Source organism: Raphanus sativus, unplaced genomic scaffold (assembly GCF_000801105.2).
Source record: "Raphanus sativus cultivar WK10039 unplaced genomic scaffold, ASM80110v3 Scaffold0179, whole genome shotgun sequence".
In the NCBI taxonomy this organism is placed as follows: Eukaryota; Viridiplantae; Streptophyta; class Magnoliopsida; order Brassicales; family Brassicaceae; genus Raphanus; species Raphanus sativus.
In genome coordinates, this window is record NW_026615499.1 from 1 (window position 1) to 15,661 (window position 15,661).

Genomic DNA, 15,661 nt, shown 5'->3' on the forward strand with positions numbered 1-15,661 from the left:
ATAATAAAAATATAATTACATATTTATAAATAATATTGTTCATTAAACATTCAAAGCTATATTTATTAATTATTTGCAAACACACACACATATATATAAAAAATAGGAAAAAATAATGAATAATATAAGTTAGGTTTATTAATTATTGTTGCCAAATTTTTTTTATTTCGAATTCGATTTTGAGAATATATTAATTAAACAGAAAAGACAAAAAATCATAAAAGGTAATACACATTAAATAGAATTCGATTTTGGAAATACATTAATTAAACAGAAAAAGACAAAAAAATATTTAGGAAACACACATTAAATAACTGAAAAAGACAAACATTAATATAGAAAGATTAATTAAATGTTCAGGGGCATACTATTGTAAATAACACTGAAAACTCAGAGGCATTTTATAAGTGTACTTCTCTTTTAATAATATAGATTTTGGAGCCTTTAACTTTTGGCAATGTTTCAATTCAGACGGCTGACCTGGTAAAATATTATTATACTCAGGGCCGTCTAACAGCACGTGCAAGTGGAACGGTCGAACAAGGTCCAAATTAAAAAATTAAAAAAACATTAAGGATTTTTGAGATAAATATATAAGTTATAATATAAAACTTTCAATTTTTAGACATAATACTAAATTTGGAGCTGATAATTTCAATAAAAAAGATGTCAAATATATATAAATAAAACTATAAACTTTTAAAACTATTCTATTACATCGTTAAATATACCATTAATACTTTTTGAACAGGGTTCATAAATAGTTCGAGACGGTCCTGATTATACTACTATTCTTCTTCTTGACAAAATCTAGAACAAAACTACAAGTGATCAGCGTTTGTGTTGTTGATAAATGATACCAGAATGCATCTTTCGTGGTGTCCATAGTTGGACATCCCCTTTAAGATATTTATCCCCTTTAAGATAAAATTTTGGAGCTTTTAACTTGTGGCAATGTTTCAATTTAGACGGCTGACCTGGTAAAATATTATTATACTACTATTCTTTTTCTTGACAAATTCTAGGACAAAACTACAAGTGATCAGCGTTTGTGTTGATAAATGATACCAGAATGCATGTTGTTTCGTGGTGTCATAGTTGGACATGTTCTTGGATGGATTTTTATTGAACCCACACATTTATAAATCTACATGATAATTATAACTAATGGTAAATCTGATTAAATGTAGCTAAAAACATCTAAATCTTAGAAAACATTGATTGAATATCATTTATTTCTCGGTAAAGTTTAACGGTAATCTTTTGGAATTTACTGTGTATTTACATCAGTCATGAATTCAATCTTTTTAAGAATATATTTATCACTATTTAATCAATTAATTTAGTTTGAAATTCAATCTAATTAATTAATATGATTGTTGTAACAAACGATCAATTTTTTTCGCAGTAGTCTGAAGATATTCTAAACTCGAATCAGGTATTATGGTATATTTTTAGCCTCCATTCTACAGTAATAAGAACTTTCTGAGGAAGTTTTGTAAGTGGATGTCAATTACATGGGCCCTTTTGAGTAGCCGTCATTCATCGAACTTTGATTCTCTTTTTTAAACAAAAAAAAAACAAATTTCAGGTTTTGGTTTTATCTAAGCTGACCTAAGCAATTTAAGCCATAATTTGTGAGATCGACGGTTTTGTATATTCTGGTCCCTAATCAACAATATATTTTGCGGTCCAAAATAAATATCAACAAGCTTTCATATGATTCGTCTAAGAGTTGGCACTGATGAGTAAGAAAAAAGCTATGATGTTATTGCATGAAAACAGAGCAGCCATCAAGATCTGGATCAGTATTTAGGCCGGAACATGGCAGCCACCGTCCTAAACACATCTCATGTTCACGCAGCCAACATAATTTTTTTGTCCAGTAAACTGTTTGTTGTAGTCTACATATAAACCGGTTGGTTTGGGTCTTACAGTTATAGATGATTCAGAGAGCTTTTGAGGACCCTAAAGTTGTGGCCTTTCAGGCTGTGACGTCGTTATTGAAGACTTAATCAGAAGAGTCACAATGAGAAACCATCTCCTTTTTTTTTTGTCCTAATTCATTTACCATCTCCTTATGATATTTGTTTTCTTCAAGGGGTTGTCTCTTGGCATTGTGCTTAAGATTTAATTTGACTTTGGTTTTAATAGCTTAGGAAGAGTAAGCCCATATATCATTCACATTTTCCTCGATGACTTTTATTTGTTAGGATTTAAAATTAAATAATTTATTTTCCATTTTTCCTTGGCAAATGAATTAACTGGTGTTTAATTTCATGTCATAGGATATGAAAATGATATAGAAGAAAACACACCGGAACTTACCTTCTGGCAGATACGAGCCAATCAAAACGTGGTAAAACGAGTGTAGAAATATTCTACACCAGTTATAGTTTTTTTTTAAATGAAAAAGAAATATTCTCCCATACTTCGACGAAATGTCAATATTCGAATGTTAGTCTTTAACTATAAGTTTTTTTTAATAATAACTCTTTCTATAATTTGGAAGAACAAGTAACTTTTTTGCATATCTTAAAAACAAATTGCAATAATATATATCTCATTTTCTTGACAAAAAATAAATAAATAATATTTATGTATATATCTCATTTTGTTAGTAAGTGGTAAAGAAAGAATCATGACCGTTAGTTCTCCCGCCTCGAGTCAATCCAACGGTTATTTAGCGTCTCTTTGAGGTTCTGTTAAGCTTGACGAAATCTCACTCGCACCGTTCTTCGTTCCTGTCACGATCATCCACTTCCTATAAAACGTCGCGTTTTCTATGGTTTCATTCATCCTTCTTCCTCTTCAACTGTTTTAATTCTCCGCCATGTATCGACGCGCCACTTCTCTAACAAAGCATTCTTCTTCTTCTTCTTCACTCTCGAGGATCAGCTCTACTCCTACAGCTTCCGCTTCGCCACCAGAAACGTCCGTTCTTAATCAGAGGAACCCATGTAGGAGCTTCTCGTCGGCTCTCCGCTCGTTTCGTGTGTGCTCCGCCTCTACGCGGTGGAGCCATGGTGGGAGCTGGCGATCGCCAGCTAGTCTTCGTGCTCAAGCTAGGGTCTCCACTCCTTTGATGGAGAGATTGGAGCAAAAATATGCTACCATGGGTAAGTCTGTTAGCTTTCCTTCCTTTTTTAGAATGGTTGTTTAACCTAACTTGTATCACAAGAAACCATATCTGCTAAGATGTTAAACGTGTATCACAAGAAACTGTGTCTACTAATAAGATCTCCAACCTACCTCTATTTTTGTATTTATAATAGCATTTAAAAGCAAAATCACTTCAGCCTATTTGTATTTATAGAGAAATATATTTTATTTTATATTTGAAAATCCTTATTTTAAAGAAATACATTAGAGCAAAATCTATCTATATATTATAAAACTTTTCTATTTTAGAAGTAACAATTTGATAAATATATTGGATATGGTTTACTATCTTTAACTTGTATTGCAAGAATGGTTATTAATATGATCTAGTCTACTAGATTTAGTTTTGCATTTTCTAAAAGGGGTTTTATTTAGATCATGGACCAGTAAAACTCATGTGGTATCAGTGACTCATTTTATCTATGGTTATAAATTTCTAATAGTTTTGATGATTTGAAAACACACAGCTTCTGAGCATGCATACAAGGATATTTTAATAAGTCTTCCCAAGCCTGGTGGTGGAGAATATGGAAAGTACTACTCGTTAACAGCTTTAAACGATCCAAGAATTGGTATGCTTCCTCCACAACTGCTTGCTGCAACACCCTCTCTGTCTGTTCCCTTGTAACAATTTTTTTTTTTGAAAATATTGCAGGTAGACTGCCTTACTGTATAAGGATACTGTTGGAGGCAGCCATTCGTAACTGTGACAACTATCAAGTCACAAATGATGACGTCGACAAGATCATTGACTGGGAAAATACATCTACTAAGCAAGTTGAAATTGCCTTCAAGCCAGCCCGTGTTATTTTACAGGTGTTTATCTTTAACATTTCACTTTTCTATATATGCTACCGTTTGTTTTTGATTAACCTAATTAACAGTGTCTTTTGCTTTTCTTTCCTAGGACTTTACTGGAGTGCCAGCTCTACTTGATCTTGCTTCTATGAGGGACGCAATGAAGATTCTTGGTGGTGATCCTAACAAGATTAATCCCTCGGTTAGTTAACTCTCTTATCACGCTTTCAGATGTGTTGAATCTTGCTGTAGCCCTTGTGTTAATATGAGCTAGAACAGTTTGCTCATTTTTCTAATAGGTCTCATAATTTTCTGTTCACAGATTCCTGTTGATCTTGTCGTTGATCACTCACTCCAAGTTGATGCAGCGGGCACAGAGAAGGCCAGGGTGATAAATGAGGAGCTTGAATTCAAGAGGAACAAAGAGAGATTTGCGTTCCTTAAGTGGGGTTCATCAGCCTTCCACAACATGCTTGTGGTTCCTCCTGGATCTGGGATTGTTCATCAGGTACAAGATGCTTACTTATTATTTCTAAACAAGGAACGTATATCATAAGTGTGAGTCACTATAGTGCTAGCTGGTTTAACTACTATCTTTGTGGTGATGATACGTTATGCAGGTCAACTTGGAATACCTAGGACGTGTTGTTTTCAACTCTGATGGATTGCTCTACCCTGATAGCGTTGTTGGTACTGATTCCCACACCACCATGATTGATGGACTAGGAGTCGCTGGTTGGGGTGTTGGAGGAATCGAGGCAGAGGCAGCAATGCTTGGTCAGGTCAGAATCCATTTTCTCTGCACCCTGCACATTCATAGTTTGTTGTTCTAGCTGATTTGGTACATCAAAATGTAATATATTAGCCCATGAGCATGGTACTACCTGGTGTTGTTGGATTTAAGTTGGAGGGAAAGTTGCGGGAAGGGGTGACTGCCACTGACTTGGTCCTCACGGTGACTCAAATATTAAGGAAGCATGGCGTTGTCAGCAAGTTTGTTGAATTTTATGGTGAGATTCATCCTTCATTGATGTCTGATTATGTATGACTTGACTTTCAGTTGTGGATACTTAGGCTAATCTTTGTCTTGATATGAAGGTGAGGGGATGAGAGAACTGCCACTGGCTGACAGAGCCACGATTGCAAACATGTCTCCCGAGTATGGAGCAACTATGGGTTTCTTCCCAGTGGACCATGTTACCTTGGAGTACCTCAAGTTGACAGGAAGAAGCGATGAAACTGTGAGTGTGCTTGAGTATGTTTCTTTATATGATTTGTGAGGCTCACTTGATCAGAAAGTTGTTGTTATACAGGTGGCAATGATAGAATCTTATTTGCGTGCAAACAAGATGTTTGTGGACTACAATGAGGTATGGAACATTCTTGGATCAGTTCACGGTAGGATTTTTATAAGGACATGATTCTCAAATCAAAATGGTTTGTCTTTCGCAGCCCCAGCAAGAAAGAGCATATACATCTTATCTCCAGTTGGATCTGGGGGAGATTGAACCGTGTATCTCTGGCCCTAAAAGGCCTCACGACCGAGTGCTTCTGAAAGATATGAAGGCTGACTGGCATGCATGCCTTGACAATCCTGTTGGATTCAAGGTGAGATACAACTTGTCAAGTTGACCATGTTACCTTGGATACGCTTTAAGACATTGTTTCTTTTTTGAAGGGTTTTGCAATACCAAAGGAGAACCAAAAGGATACTGTTAACTTCTTGTTTGAAGAAAAAACACCTGCTGAGCTCAAACATGGCAGTCTTGTCATTGCGGCAATTACGAGCTGCACCAACACGTCAAATCCTAATGTCATGATCGGTGCTGCACTTGTTGCTAAAAAAGCTTATGATCTTGGTCTAAAGGTGAGTTTCCATCTTTCCCTCCCTGTAGTTTAGCCCTGAGATCACATGGTGTATGAATCCTAAACTGACGTTTTAATTCAGGTAAAGCCATGGGTTAAGACAAGTCTTGCTCCAGGTTCTGGTGTTGTCACCAAATATTTGGACAGAAGGTCTGTTGGAACCAAACATATTTCCTCATATGGAGACTTCATTTAACAGTCTTACTCAACCTTTTTTACCTTCTCTGCAGTGGGCTTCAAGAGTACTTAGACAAGCAAGGGTTCCAAATTGTTGGCTATGGTTGCACAACATGCATAGGAAGCTCTGGCAACCTTGAAAAATCAGTTGAATCTGCTATTAAAAATAATGGTAATGATATTGTTTTGTGTATGAAACTTTCTTTGAAATTGGCAAGAAGCATGCTGTATAAAGAGTTAGCTCTCAACTTTTCACTTTTGCTTTCTCTCCTTCTTGTCACAGATGTTGTGGTGGCTTCTGTGCTTTCCGGGAACAGAAACTTTGAAGGCCGTGTTCATCCACTAACAAGAGCAAACTATCTTGCTTCACCTCCACTAGTTGTTGCTTATGCACTTGCTGGAACGGTTAGTACTTTACATCTTGCTGACCTCTGAGATCTTTGTTGTACTAAATGTAGATGTTTGTGTCTATGTGTTTACTGAATGTTATCTGCCTCCTTTATATATAGGTTGATATTGACTTTGAGAAAGAACCGATAGGAACCGGAAGAGATGGCAAAAGTGTGTACTTGAGAGACATATGGCCAAGCAATGAGGAAATTGCTCAGGTGCTACATTGACCATATCCTAACCTTCACAGTTATGTCTCTGACCCTTTCTAACGTTCCTTGTTAACTTTCCTGGTACTTTTCTTCATTAGGTTGTTCAAAGAAGCGTCTTACCAGACATGTTCAAGAGCACATACAAGACAATAACAGAGGGGAATCCTCTGTGGAATCAACTCTCTGCACCAAGTTCGACATTATATTCTTGGGATCCCAACTCCACCTATATCCATGAGCCCCCCTATTTCAAGAATATGACCGCTACTCCACCTGGTCCTCGTGAAGTGAAAGGTGCTTACTGCTTGCTGAACTTCGGAGACAGCATAACAACGGACCACATCTCTCCAGCCGGGAACATTCAAAAGGATAGTCCTGCTGCAAAGTTCCTGATGGAACACGGTGTTAGTCAAGAGGACTTCAACTCGTATGGAAGTCGCAGAGGAAACGATGAGGTGATGGCTCGTGGCGCGTTTGCCAACATCCGTATCGTTAACAAGCTCGTGGGAGGAGAAGTTGGTCCCAAGACTGTTCACATTCCTAGTGGAGAGAAACTTACCGTTTTTGATGCAGCAAGTGTAAGTATAGAAACGTAAATACTTTCCAAGTTTTAACTGTTTTACTCAAAATCATATGAACTTTCAGAGATACAAGAGCGCTGGAGAGGATACTATTATCCTAGCTGGTGCTGAATATGGAAGTGGTAGCTCTAGAGATTGGGCTGCAAAGGGTCCCTTGCTTTTGGTAAGTTGAACCTTGTTTACAATTGGTCATCAGATTTTGATTATAACTGAGGTAACTAACCACAACTTTAGGGAGTGAAAGCTGTGATCGCCATAAGCTTTGAGAGAATCCACCGCAGCAACTTGGCTGGAATGGGGATCATCCCTCTGTGTTTCAAAGCCGGGGAGGACGCAGAAACCCTTGGACTGACTGGTCATGAACGCTATACAGTCCACCTTCCTACCAGAGTCAGTGATATTAGACCTGGCCAAGACGTCACTGTAACCACTGACGCTGGCAAATCCTTTGTTTGCACTCTCCGGTTTGATACAGAGGTAAATAGCAGACTAGTTAAAAAAGTTTGATCTGTAATCAAGATTTCAATTCGTCTGAGACTTTGTGGTTTTCTTGGATTATGTGCAGGTGGAGCTGGCATACTATGACCATGGCGGTATTCTTCCCTACGTCATCCGGAGTTTGAGCAGCACCAAGTGATCAAAGCTTTTTGTCTTCTTTGTCCTTCTACAAGTTTCCATAGTTCACCAAGCAACTTTTGTGAGCATCTTTGTTCTAAGGTTACACTGAACCTTTCTCAGCAAGAGTTGTTAACAGAAAATGCAAAGAGACTAATAAGAGAGGCAGTTCATTCTATATATATATATCAACTCGTTTTGTACCACTTTAAAAGATTTGATAACAGTTAAGGAACATAGCCAACAGTTTTTCTCTTCTATAAGCACAGTCACTCTTCTTCTTCATTCGGTTTGCTTTTCCCAAAAACCTCTCTGAATGATACAACATAATAAAGTACAGAATTGGCATGAACCATGCTTATATAGTTAGAAGATACACTGATCTTCCTTCTCGTGTTTTCTTTGCTGCGGGTTAAATGAAGTGAATCCTCCTCATTCTATCAGTAAAACTACTTCTTGCGCAAAGACCTGGTGGCCTTTGATGCAAATGCCATCGCTTTGGCTTCGTCACTAGACATCATCCAATCCCTCTCAGCACGACGCTGCTGTTGCCTTGCATTCTTAGCTCGTTTAGGGGCCAACCGTGCATCTCTCTCTGCAAACGCTAGTCTGAACTTCTCTGCTATCGACAGCTCACCGTCGGAGGTCACTGATAATGAGTAGGATGTTGTGGGACTCTTCACAGCTCCTCTAACAAACCAAGTCTTGGGATCGATGTCTTTCACAAACGGCTCGTCCAATGCAACATCTGGTAATGCTTCTCGAGGGACTTCGTGTAGACTGTAAGTGAGAAACGAGGGCTTAGGGTTTACTACTATTCTTGGACATTCCATGGATAGCATCTCCAATGAATCATTATCAATTCGTGGCTGCAGAGGAAGCAAATTAGATCTAAAACAGTGTGAAACCATTGCAAACAAATAAAGGGACAATGCGTACCCAAACAAGCCAACGCAATGACTGACCGCCATGACCAATCTCTGTAACGTCTAGCTCTTCCCATGTGTCTTCTTCTTCAGCATTACTCAAGTCTGGCTTAAACAAACTCAAAGATCTGCGTGCAGTGGACTCACTGCTTGGGCATCCTCTGCAATATTTTAATTGTTTCTCTCATTGCCTGTTTTTTTTTTATAAAGTTTGTTAGCCTCCTAAGTCAAACCCACACATTATGGGTTCAGTTCTATCTCACTTTTACCCATCAAAAAATCACTTAAGATTCATGAGAAAACAAGACAAGCTACCACTGAAAAATCAAAGCCAGTTTACTGAACTGCACTTATCTGGAGCAAAAAGTAAGTTTACCCGCATCTTAGAGTTTCCACTGATCGGCAGTTCTGTACAAGCTCCGAGACTCCCATGGATGTGATTTTGTTGCACCGGCTGACATTACAAAACAATGCAACTATATAACTACATGAGGTGAACAAAAAGAAAAACACACTTATCCAATGAACAGAAAGCTCCTAGCTCAAGAACCCGCAAGAGACAAGACTAGAACTAACTAACAAAACAAATCCACTATTCCAACCGAACAGAATCAGACATATGTTTTGGTAGATTGTGTGCTTCCCATCTTTAACGGACGTAGCTAGACGAGTAGTAAGCTAACAGCTAAGCTTATGAAACACGTAGAGAAAGCATTCATGCGACACAGTTAAGTCATCCGTACTGGCAACTAAAAGTAACCCATAACAATGAGGCATCTGGACTCATAGTCATAGATTTTCAACTTAAATACTTTAAGCAATAATGAATACCTAATGTCGACAGCTCGGAGAGATTTGCACATCTCCGACACTTTAGCTAAGCCAGAATCCGAAACATCAGAACCGCTAATGTCCAGAATCTCCCAGGAAGTGTCAGCCAAAGAGATGATCAAATTATCATCTAGTAGCTTTCTTCTTTTAGCAATAGCAGCAATCGACATCTGTTTCACATGAATGATACGTAGTAAAAGACTCTCTAAGAGCATCATTGCCCAATAATACAGATGAGAGCAAGAGAAACACACAAAAGAACTAAAAGCAAACCTTGATGTCAGCAGGAAAGAAGTCAGAGATATCAGATAAACAAGGAACGATTTCTTCTAAATGCCGCCCAACAACACCAAGACACAAGCTGACAAGAGACGGAGGTCCTCCTCGTTTCAACCCAGACATCATCCCTATGATCGAAAACATGTCAGCTGTGTGACTGTGTCCATAAAGCTTTGAAATTTTCACAAGCAAAAGAGAGAGCTACCAAGGAACGAATTAACCATAGAGAATCGCATAATTAGAACGTCGGAAAATCAGAACGATGGGGGCTTACGTGAGGAAGATAGATAAGCTGGAACAGGAATCTTATTCTTTGGTTCGTGATTCTTATTCAAGTCCAGATTTTTGAGCCAAGTCGGCAGCTTTCCTTCTTCTGAATTGCGAGTTTCCATCACAACTCACCGATAAAATTTCTGGTCGCCGGGAGTTTTCGATTATTGGACGGCGGACTAAAGGAAATCTCCGGTCGGAGTCAAACCGAAACCAAAAAAAAAACGATTAAATAAAAACCGGCATAACGTTGTTTGTCGGGCCTAAACATTGTCGGAATTCAATTCAGACATGGGCCATTTAACTTTATAATTTTGGTGACAACTGACACGGACTTCTGTTACCATCTGGTTCAGTTCATTTCGGTTCAATAATTAGTCGGTCCGTTTGTTTTTTTCGCGTATACGTTAGCGTTTCAACCGTGCTTTCTGCTCCACCATATATGAAACGCCCATAAAGTTTTTTCTATGTCAATCAAAGAATCATGTATATAATGTTTTCACATTCTACAACAGTTTGTTTGCCCAATCCAAATAAACCAATAAATCAATAACCGGTAATAGCCAAACCGAACAATAAACCATGAAGCCCTTATTAGGTTTGGAGAGGCAAAGAATAAAGGTGTATATAACCAAGAACAAGGAGACTCTATTTATGGAAACTTTGTGCCGTAGAAGCCATTAGGAACTGCAATGTGCATTGGCTGATTCGTCAGGAAAGGAGGAGGTGGCTGCATAGCCGGGAACTGGGCGGGAACGCCGTAAGGTTGCACTCCACCCGTTGTGAACTGTTGGGGAACGCATAGCTGCGCGGCCTGACCAACACCTGGCATCATAAAATGGTTTTTTCTAGTTAGGACCAACACTTTTTGGGTTTGGTCCAAAAAACAAAGTTTGTTCTTCAGTGTGTCTATTAAGAGAGACTTAGTATTTTTACCTTGATGCTTCAGGTATTGGACATGTTGTAGCGGGTGCTAGAGGACAAGAGAGCATAGGTGGAAGAGGCGGTGTTGCTTGAACCAGATTCTAGAAGAACAAAAAGAAGAAAACGGTTATGACTATCAGATATGAATATGAAGAGATTAGGCAAGCGACTACATAATTTTATTTCCTCTCTCACTCTGAAATACATGACATACATTTGACTAACATGCAAGTCACAGATTGATTCTAAACACCATTATATGTTCACCAAACAGCTTATATCTCGAGATACAAACAACTAATTCAGAAGTTATATGCACCAAGTTCTAACCTGAGAAACTGGTTGGACATACACAAGCTGCCCTGATCTCGCAACCATTACCTGAAGTATAGTACAAGTCTTGAGAAACATATACACCATGTAAAGTTCACTACATTGCAGTTCACTATAATAAACATTTTTAACAAAAGTTTTCAGGGTTGCCCATGAAATACAACCTGAGGATTTGGATTTACAAACATTGGTGATGCTTGAACAGATTGGTACGGAGAGTTGAATCTCTGCGGCTGTGCCCTATTAACAGTAGGTCCAATCATCTGCACAAAAGTGGGATGCAAATGGAAGTATGATATATCATTTATCGCAAAAGACATTTACTAAACTAAGTCATGTCAACCCAAAGACATCTCTAATCTAATATTCTATTAAACCGACATTTCTTAAGGATACAAGCGCTTAGTGCTGAAACAACTCTCAACTGCTAGCTCATAAGGCCCCCTTTGACATAATATGTCCGAGGAAAGATAATACTTACGTGTTGAGGATAGTTAAATCCACCGACGGTATTTCCAGGAGTCAAATTAGCATATGGCACGAACTTGGAAGGTGGAACTGTATGGGGCATATAAGGATTGTTTCCAACTTCTGGGTAAACAGGTTGAGGAACAGGTAGCATAGGAGTGTTGCTTGGCAATGGCATATAAGCAGTATTTCCAATATCAGGTATAGCAGCAGGAGACGGTGATGAAAGACGTTTTGTATAAGATGGACAAAAATTCTTTGCCTCTGGATTCAACTTGAACTCCTGAAATGTAAAGTAGTCTGTGGTAAAAAATTCTAAAAGTAGAAACTTGGTAATTGAGTAACAGATAAGTAAATTAAACACTGACCAATTTGACAGCATACCTTAGCCTTTTTTACGGCCTGGATAGGTGGTACTGATTCGTTAGGAGATGCCTCTAAACCCTGACACAACTCTGAGGTTTCATCAACAGTTGTACTTGGTGAGGATGAATTGTCAGTGGAAGAGAGCCTTTCAGCAGCATCGTGAAAACCATTACTGATAGGTTTCGGCATCAACTTATCTTCTTCTATTGGCTTAACTCGTTCGGACATGTTGTTATCCACTGCATGTTCACATGAATTTGAAAGTTGAGGATAAGTACGTCAGAAAACATTTTCAGTGTCCCAAAAGAAGGTGAAACAAGTACACCAAATAACAAGGATTAAAACAGTTAACACAGGAAATGAACTTACAGCTAAAACTTGAGATTTGGATATCTTCCTGATGAAGGTCAGGAATGTGTTCATTACGCTTCAAAACCTTGGCTCCTGGCTGTCTGTCAACAAAAGCATACAAGAATCAGAGAAAAAAAAAAGAAAATTATCTAAGCAAATTTTTAGATAACTCATAAGATCGATATAGTTCTGTTTCGACATGAACTTTAAAGCAAGTAGACAGCTTACCTCCTATGATGATTGCCCCTTCCTTCAGTGCCATTTTTCTTAGATTTGTTCGCAGCAGAGAAACGAGGCTTAGAAGGTAAAGTCTCCACGGCTGATCCAACAACCTCACACTCGTTACTCCCAGTTACATTTGATGGAAGCGAGACTCCCTAATCAAAGCATATCATCACAAAGACTGTCACAAAACGAAAGCTTTAAGGGAAAAAGTAACTAAACAAAAAAAAAGACACACCTCGGCAACTACTTGAACAATGTTGGGAGACATGATAACAAGTGTCTCCACCACACTTCCGCTTGCTACATTCGCTTTACTCTCCCTTCTTAGTCATTTCGCATTCTTCAAAACAATGCCTAAACAGAACAAAAAAAAAAAAATACATCCCAAATCAGGAAATAGACAAAAACATAAAAAAACAAAACCATAACAGAAAAGTAGCTTTCCCTTGATTAAGACAACTTTAATTCCATTACCTCCCTTGATTAAACTGTCTAACCTCATTAAAAATACAAACATAAATCTTCGATTCTGATACCATAGATCCCAATTCAGATCTTTAAACTACGAGCATTACAGCAACACATACACACACAATATCAAATTCAGAAGAAAAAAATTCAAATCAACGAACCAAAGCCGTTCTCGAAGGAAGCAGTGTAGAAGACACCGGAAAACACCGAGCCGTCCTTGACGTGAACATGAACCTGCAATCCGATGATGCACATAGTCGCTATCAACAGCGTTTCGTTTAGTGGTCGTGACGATGAAGAGTCGTCGTCGTCGTCGTCTTCCAGTTTCCTTGCGTATCCCATCCTGTTGACCTTCAAGTGCAATTCAAAGTCTCTGAAATCTCCAGAAGTTTCTAATCTATCTCACACGGGCTATTCGAAGCTAGTTTATATACACATTCATCGTACCAGAAAAAGGAAGAAGAGATCTAGAGATACGATGGAACCAGTACAGCGACTCTTTCTTTTATATGGGCCGTTATTTTGTAAAACATACCCGGCCCACTTTGTTTATACTCAAATGTTGTTTCTCTTTCCATCATATGTGATGTGTATACTCAATGTTGTTTACTCTAAATCTAATATTTAACGGTATATCTCCTAAATAGCATATTTTAAAAAGTTATTCAAAATTATCATCTAATGATAAGTTACACTAATTTATAAACTGCGATCTCATCTCCACCCACTAAATGTTCATCCTAAAATCATAATCACTAAACTTTAAATTTATATATATATATATATATATATATATATATATATATTCTCTAATAAATATTATTTTAGAATATTTTCAACTTTCTTTTTACTAATTATATCATGATTCAGTACTATTTGGATGTTTTAGATTCAATATTCTTTGTAGGCTATAAACAAGTGTCTGTTGCTAAATCACCTCTCCGCAGCTGCTGAAACTTAAACCTAGCACATATATCTTTTAAAAAAAGTCTCAGCAGTAGAGATAGTAACTAGTTTATTTTGTAAATTTTGAATTACTAAAAGGTTGAAAGTAATTTATACATCAAAAAATCAAAAGACCAAAATGTTGCTACATGTAGTAATAACATTTTTTCATTATTAAATCATATGAATATGACGATCCTTTACCAAAACTAATGTTTCACTTTCACACAAAATAGCGATTTCCAACTAAAATAACATTGAAGGTGATTGGTGATAATTATGGATGGTATCCACAGGTACAATTCTCTATACAACAATAAAATCAAAGCAATCAAAATTTATCAAAAAATTTAAAGATACAGTCCAAAATCTTTATAGAAAAAAGAAATATATTGACTCTATAATTAATTATTCTACGGCTTTATGTTTAGTGCTTTTAAATCTTTTAAATAATTTTACATCAATAAAATCTAAAGTCAAAGATACAAAATCTGTAACTTAATTTTAATCAACTCAATTATCTCACTAAAAATGCATTTGCTCACTGTTATAAATTTATAATAGTAGACTTCGCCTCTATCTATCAAGAAAAATAAAAAGTTACTTTATGTCTCTAAAAAATGATTATCATAACAAAAGAGTAACACAAAACTAAACTCATTTTCTATAATATAGGTAAAACGACTAGAATAGGCCTAAACCCTAAATCCATTGATTAGCAAAAAAAAATTATATAATAGAAAGAAAACACATTTCTTACAATTTAGGTAGGGCCTCTACAACTGTTGGACCGTCGCTGTAAGTACCAAGCTGTTGTTTTTGAGGCTGGATGGTGAAAAACTCCATATGCTTTTCCCATAATGAAACAGACGGTATACATAATCTACAAAAATATAAAAGTTAGAAAAAACATAAAAATAAAACAATTAGTTAGCAAGAATGGTTGAAAGCTTAATCATACATCCTCCTCCTCTTTCAAACATTGTTTTTGCTTTAGCAGGAATGAAAACAATGTGTTTGAAACCATTAGCATTTTATAATCCTTTTATAAGCATTGAATAGATAAAAACAGTAAATTCAGTAATGCATAACTAATATGACACTATGTTCTTACAACGACCATCACTATGTTCGACACTATTAGGCATGTTTAATCCGGATTTCGGTATGGTTCTAGTTCATTTTTTTTTTTGGTTTTCGATTTTTCGGTTTATAAAAATTAACTACCATATTGGAATCATATCTAATTTGGTTTGGTTCGATTTATATACCATTGGATTTGACTTATTCGATTTTATACTCAAAAAACCATAATGATAATTATTTTTGCTAACAAATTTTAGATTATACGAATAGAAATCAGATTTATTAAAAATAAATATATATTCCTTAGTCTAAATTTTAAATATAGTGTTTTATTTAAATATTAAAATAAGAGTAAAAACATAATATTAGTAATATAATTATATTT

At 36.8% G+C, this 15,661-nt stretch overlaps 2 protein-coding genes, 1 long non-coding RNA gene and 1 pseudogene across 4 annotated transcripts; 2 read left to right on the top strand and 2 right to left on the bottom strand.

Annotated features, from left to right (window-relative positions):
• Window positions 1-2,833: 2,833 nt before the first annotated feature.
• Window positions 2,834-7,834, top strand: LOC108849991 (aconitate hydratase 2, mitochondrial-like). Its single transcript, XM_018623583.2, has 19 exons — window positions 2,834-3,119; window positions 3,630-3,734; window positions 3,818-3,978; window positions 4,070-4,162; window positions 4,283-4,468; window positions 4,581-4,742; window positions 4,826-4,970; window positions 5,059-5,201; window positions 5,274-5,330; window positions 5,413-5,568; window positions 5,639-5,827; window positions 5,909-5,976; window positions 6,057-6,175; window positions 6,287-6,408; window positions 6,513-6,611; window positions 6,704-7,183; window positions 7,251-7,349; window positions 7,421-7,663; window positions 7,752-7,834. Exons 1-19 carry the CDS (start codon window positions 2,834-2,836, stop codon window positions 7,821-7,823), a joined length of 2,985 nt encoding a protein of 994 aa, XP_018479085.1. The 3' UTR covers window positions 7,824-7,834.
• A 126-nt stretch (window positions 7,835-7,960) lies between these two features.
• On the bottom strand, window positions 7,961-10,363 carry LOC108854173 (uncharacterized). 2 transcript variants are annotated; one of them, XM_018627681.2, is made up of 6 exons: window positions 10,112-10,363; window positions 9,832-9,965; window positions 9,559-9,728; window positions 9,104-9,181; window positions 8,741-8,888; window positions 7,961-8,670 (listed from the first exon to the last, which is right to left on the bottom strand). In XM_018627681.2, the coding sequence occupies exons 1-6, from the start codon at window positions 10,227-10,229 to the stop codon at window positions 8,251-8,253; spliced, it is 1,068 nt and encodes a 355-aa protein (XP_018483183.1). In that variant the 5' UTR covers window positions 10,230-10,363; the 3' UTR covers window positions 7,961-8,250. The 2 variants fall into 2 exon arrangements, with proteins under 2 accessions (XP_018483183.1, XP_018483184.1); XM_018627682.2 differs by having other exon boundaries at window positions 10,043-10,181.
• A 185-nt stretch (window positions 10,364-10,548) lies between these two features.
• LOC108849990 (polyadenylate-binding protein-interacting protein 4-like) lies at window positions 10,549-13,695 on the bottom strand (annotated as a pseudogene).
• On the top strand, window positions 10,810-11,213 carry LOC130501379 (uncharacterized). The gene is made up of 2 exons (XR_008939640.1): window positions 10,810-10,948; window positions 11,057-11,213. It is a non-coding gene; the product is annotated as an uncharacterized LOC130501379 (long non-coding RNA).
• Window positions 13,696-15,661: the final 1,966 nt, after the last annotated feature.

Bases quoted from the DNA above. Each gene is read 5' to 3' on its own strand.
- LOC108849991 (XM_018623583.2), top strand. From the start codon at position 2,834: ATGTATCGACGCGCCACTTCTCTAACAAAGCATTCTTCTTCTTCTTCT. The intron at 4,469-4,580 runs GTACAAGATGCT...TACGTTATGCAG, and splicing joins GATCTGGGATTGTTCATCAG to GTCAACTTGGAATACCTAGG. The intron at 5,202-5,273 runs GTGAGTGTGCTT...GTTGTTATACAG, and splicing joins CAGGAAGAAGCGATGAAACT to GTGGCAATGATAGAATCTTA.
- LOC108854173 (XM_018627681.2), bottom strand. From the start codon at position 10,229: ATGGAAACTCGCAATTCAGAAGAAGGAAAGCTGCCGACTTGGCTCAAA. The intron at 9,182-9,558 runs GTATTCATTATT...TTGTAATGTCAG, and splicing joins CTCCGAGCTGTCGACATTAG to CCGGTGCAACAAAATCACAT. The intron at 8,671-8,740 runs GTACGCATTGTC...CTTCCTCTGCAG, and splicing joins CATTGCGTTGGCTTGTTTGG to CCACGAATTGATAATGATTC.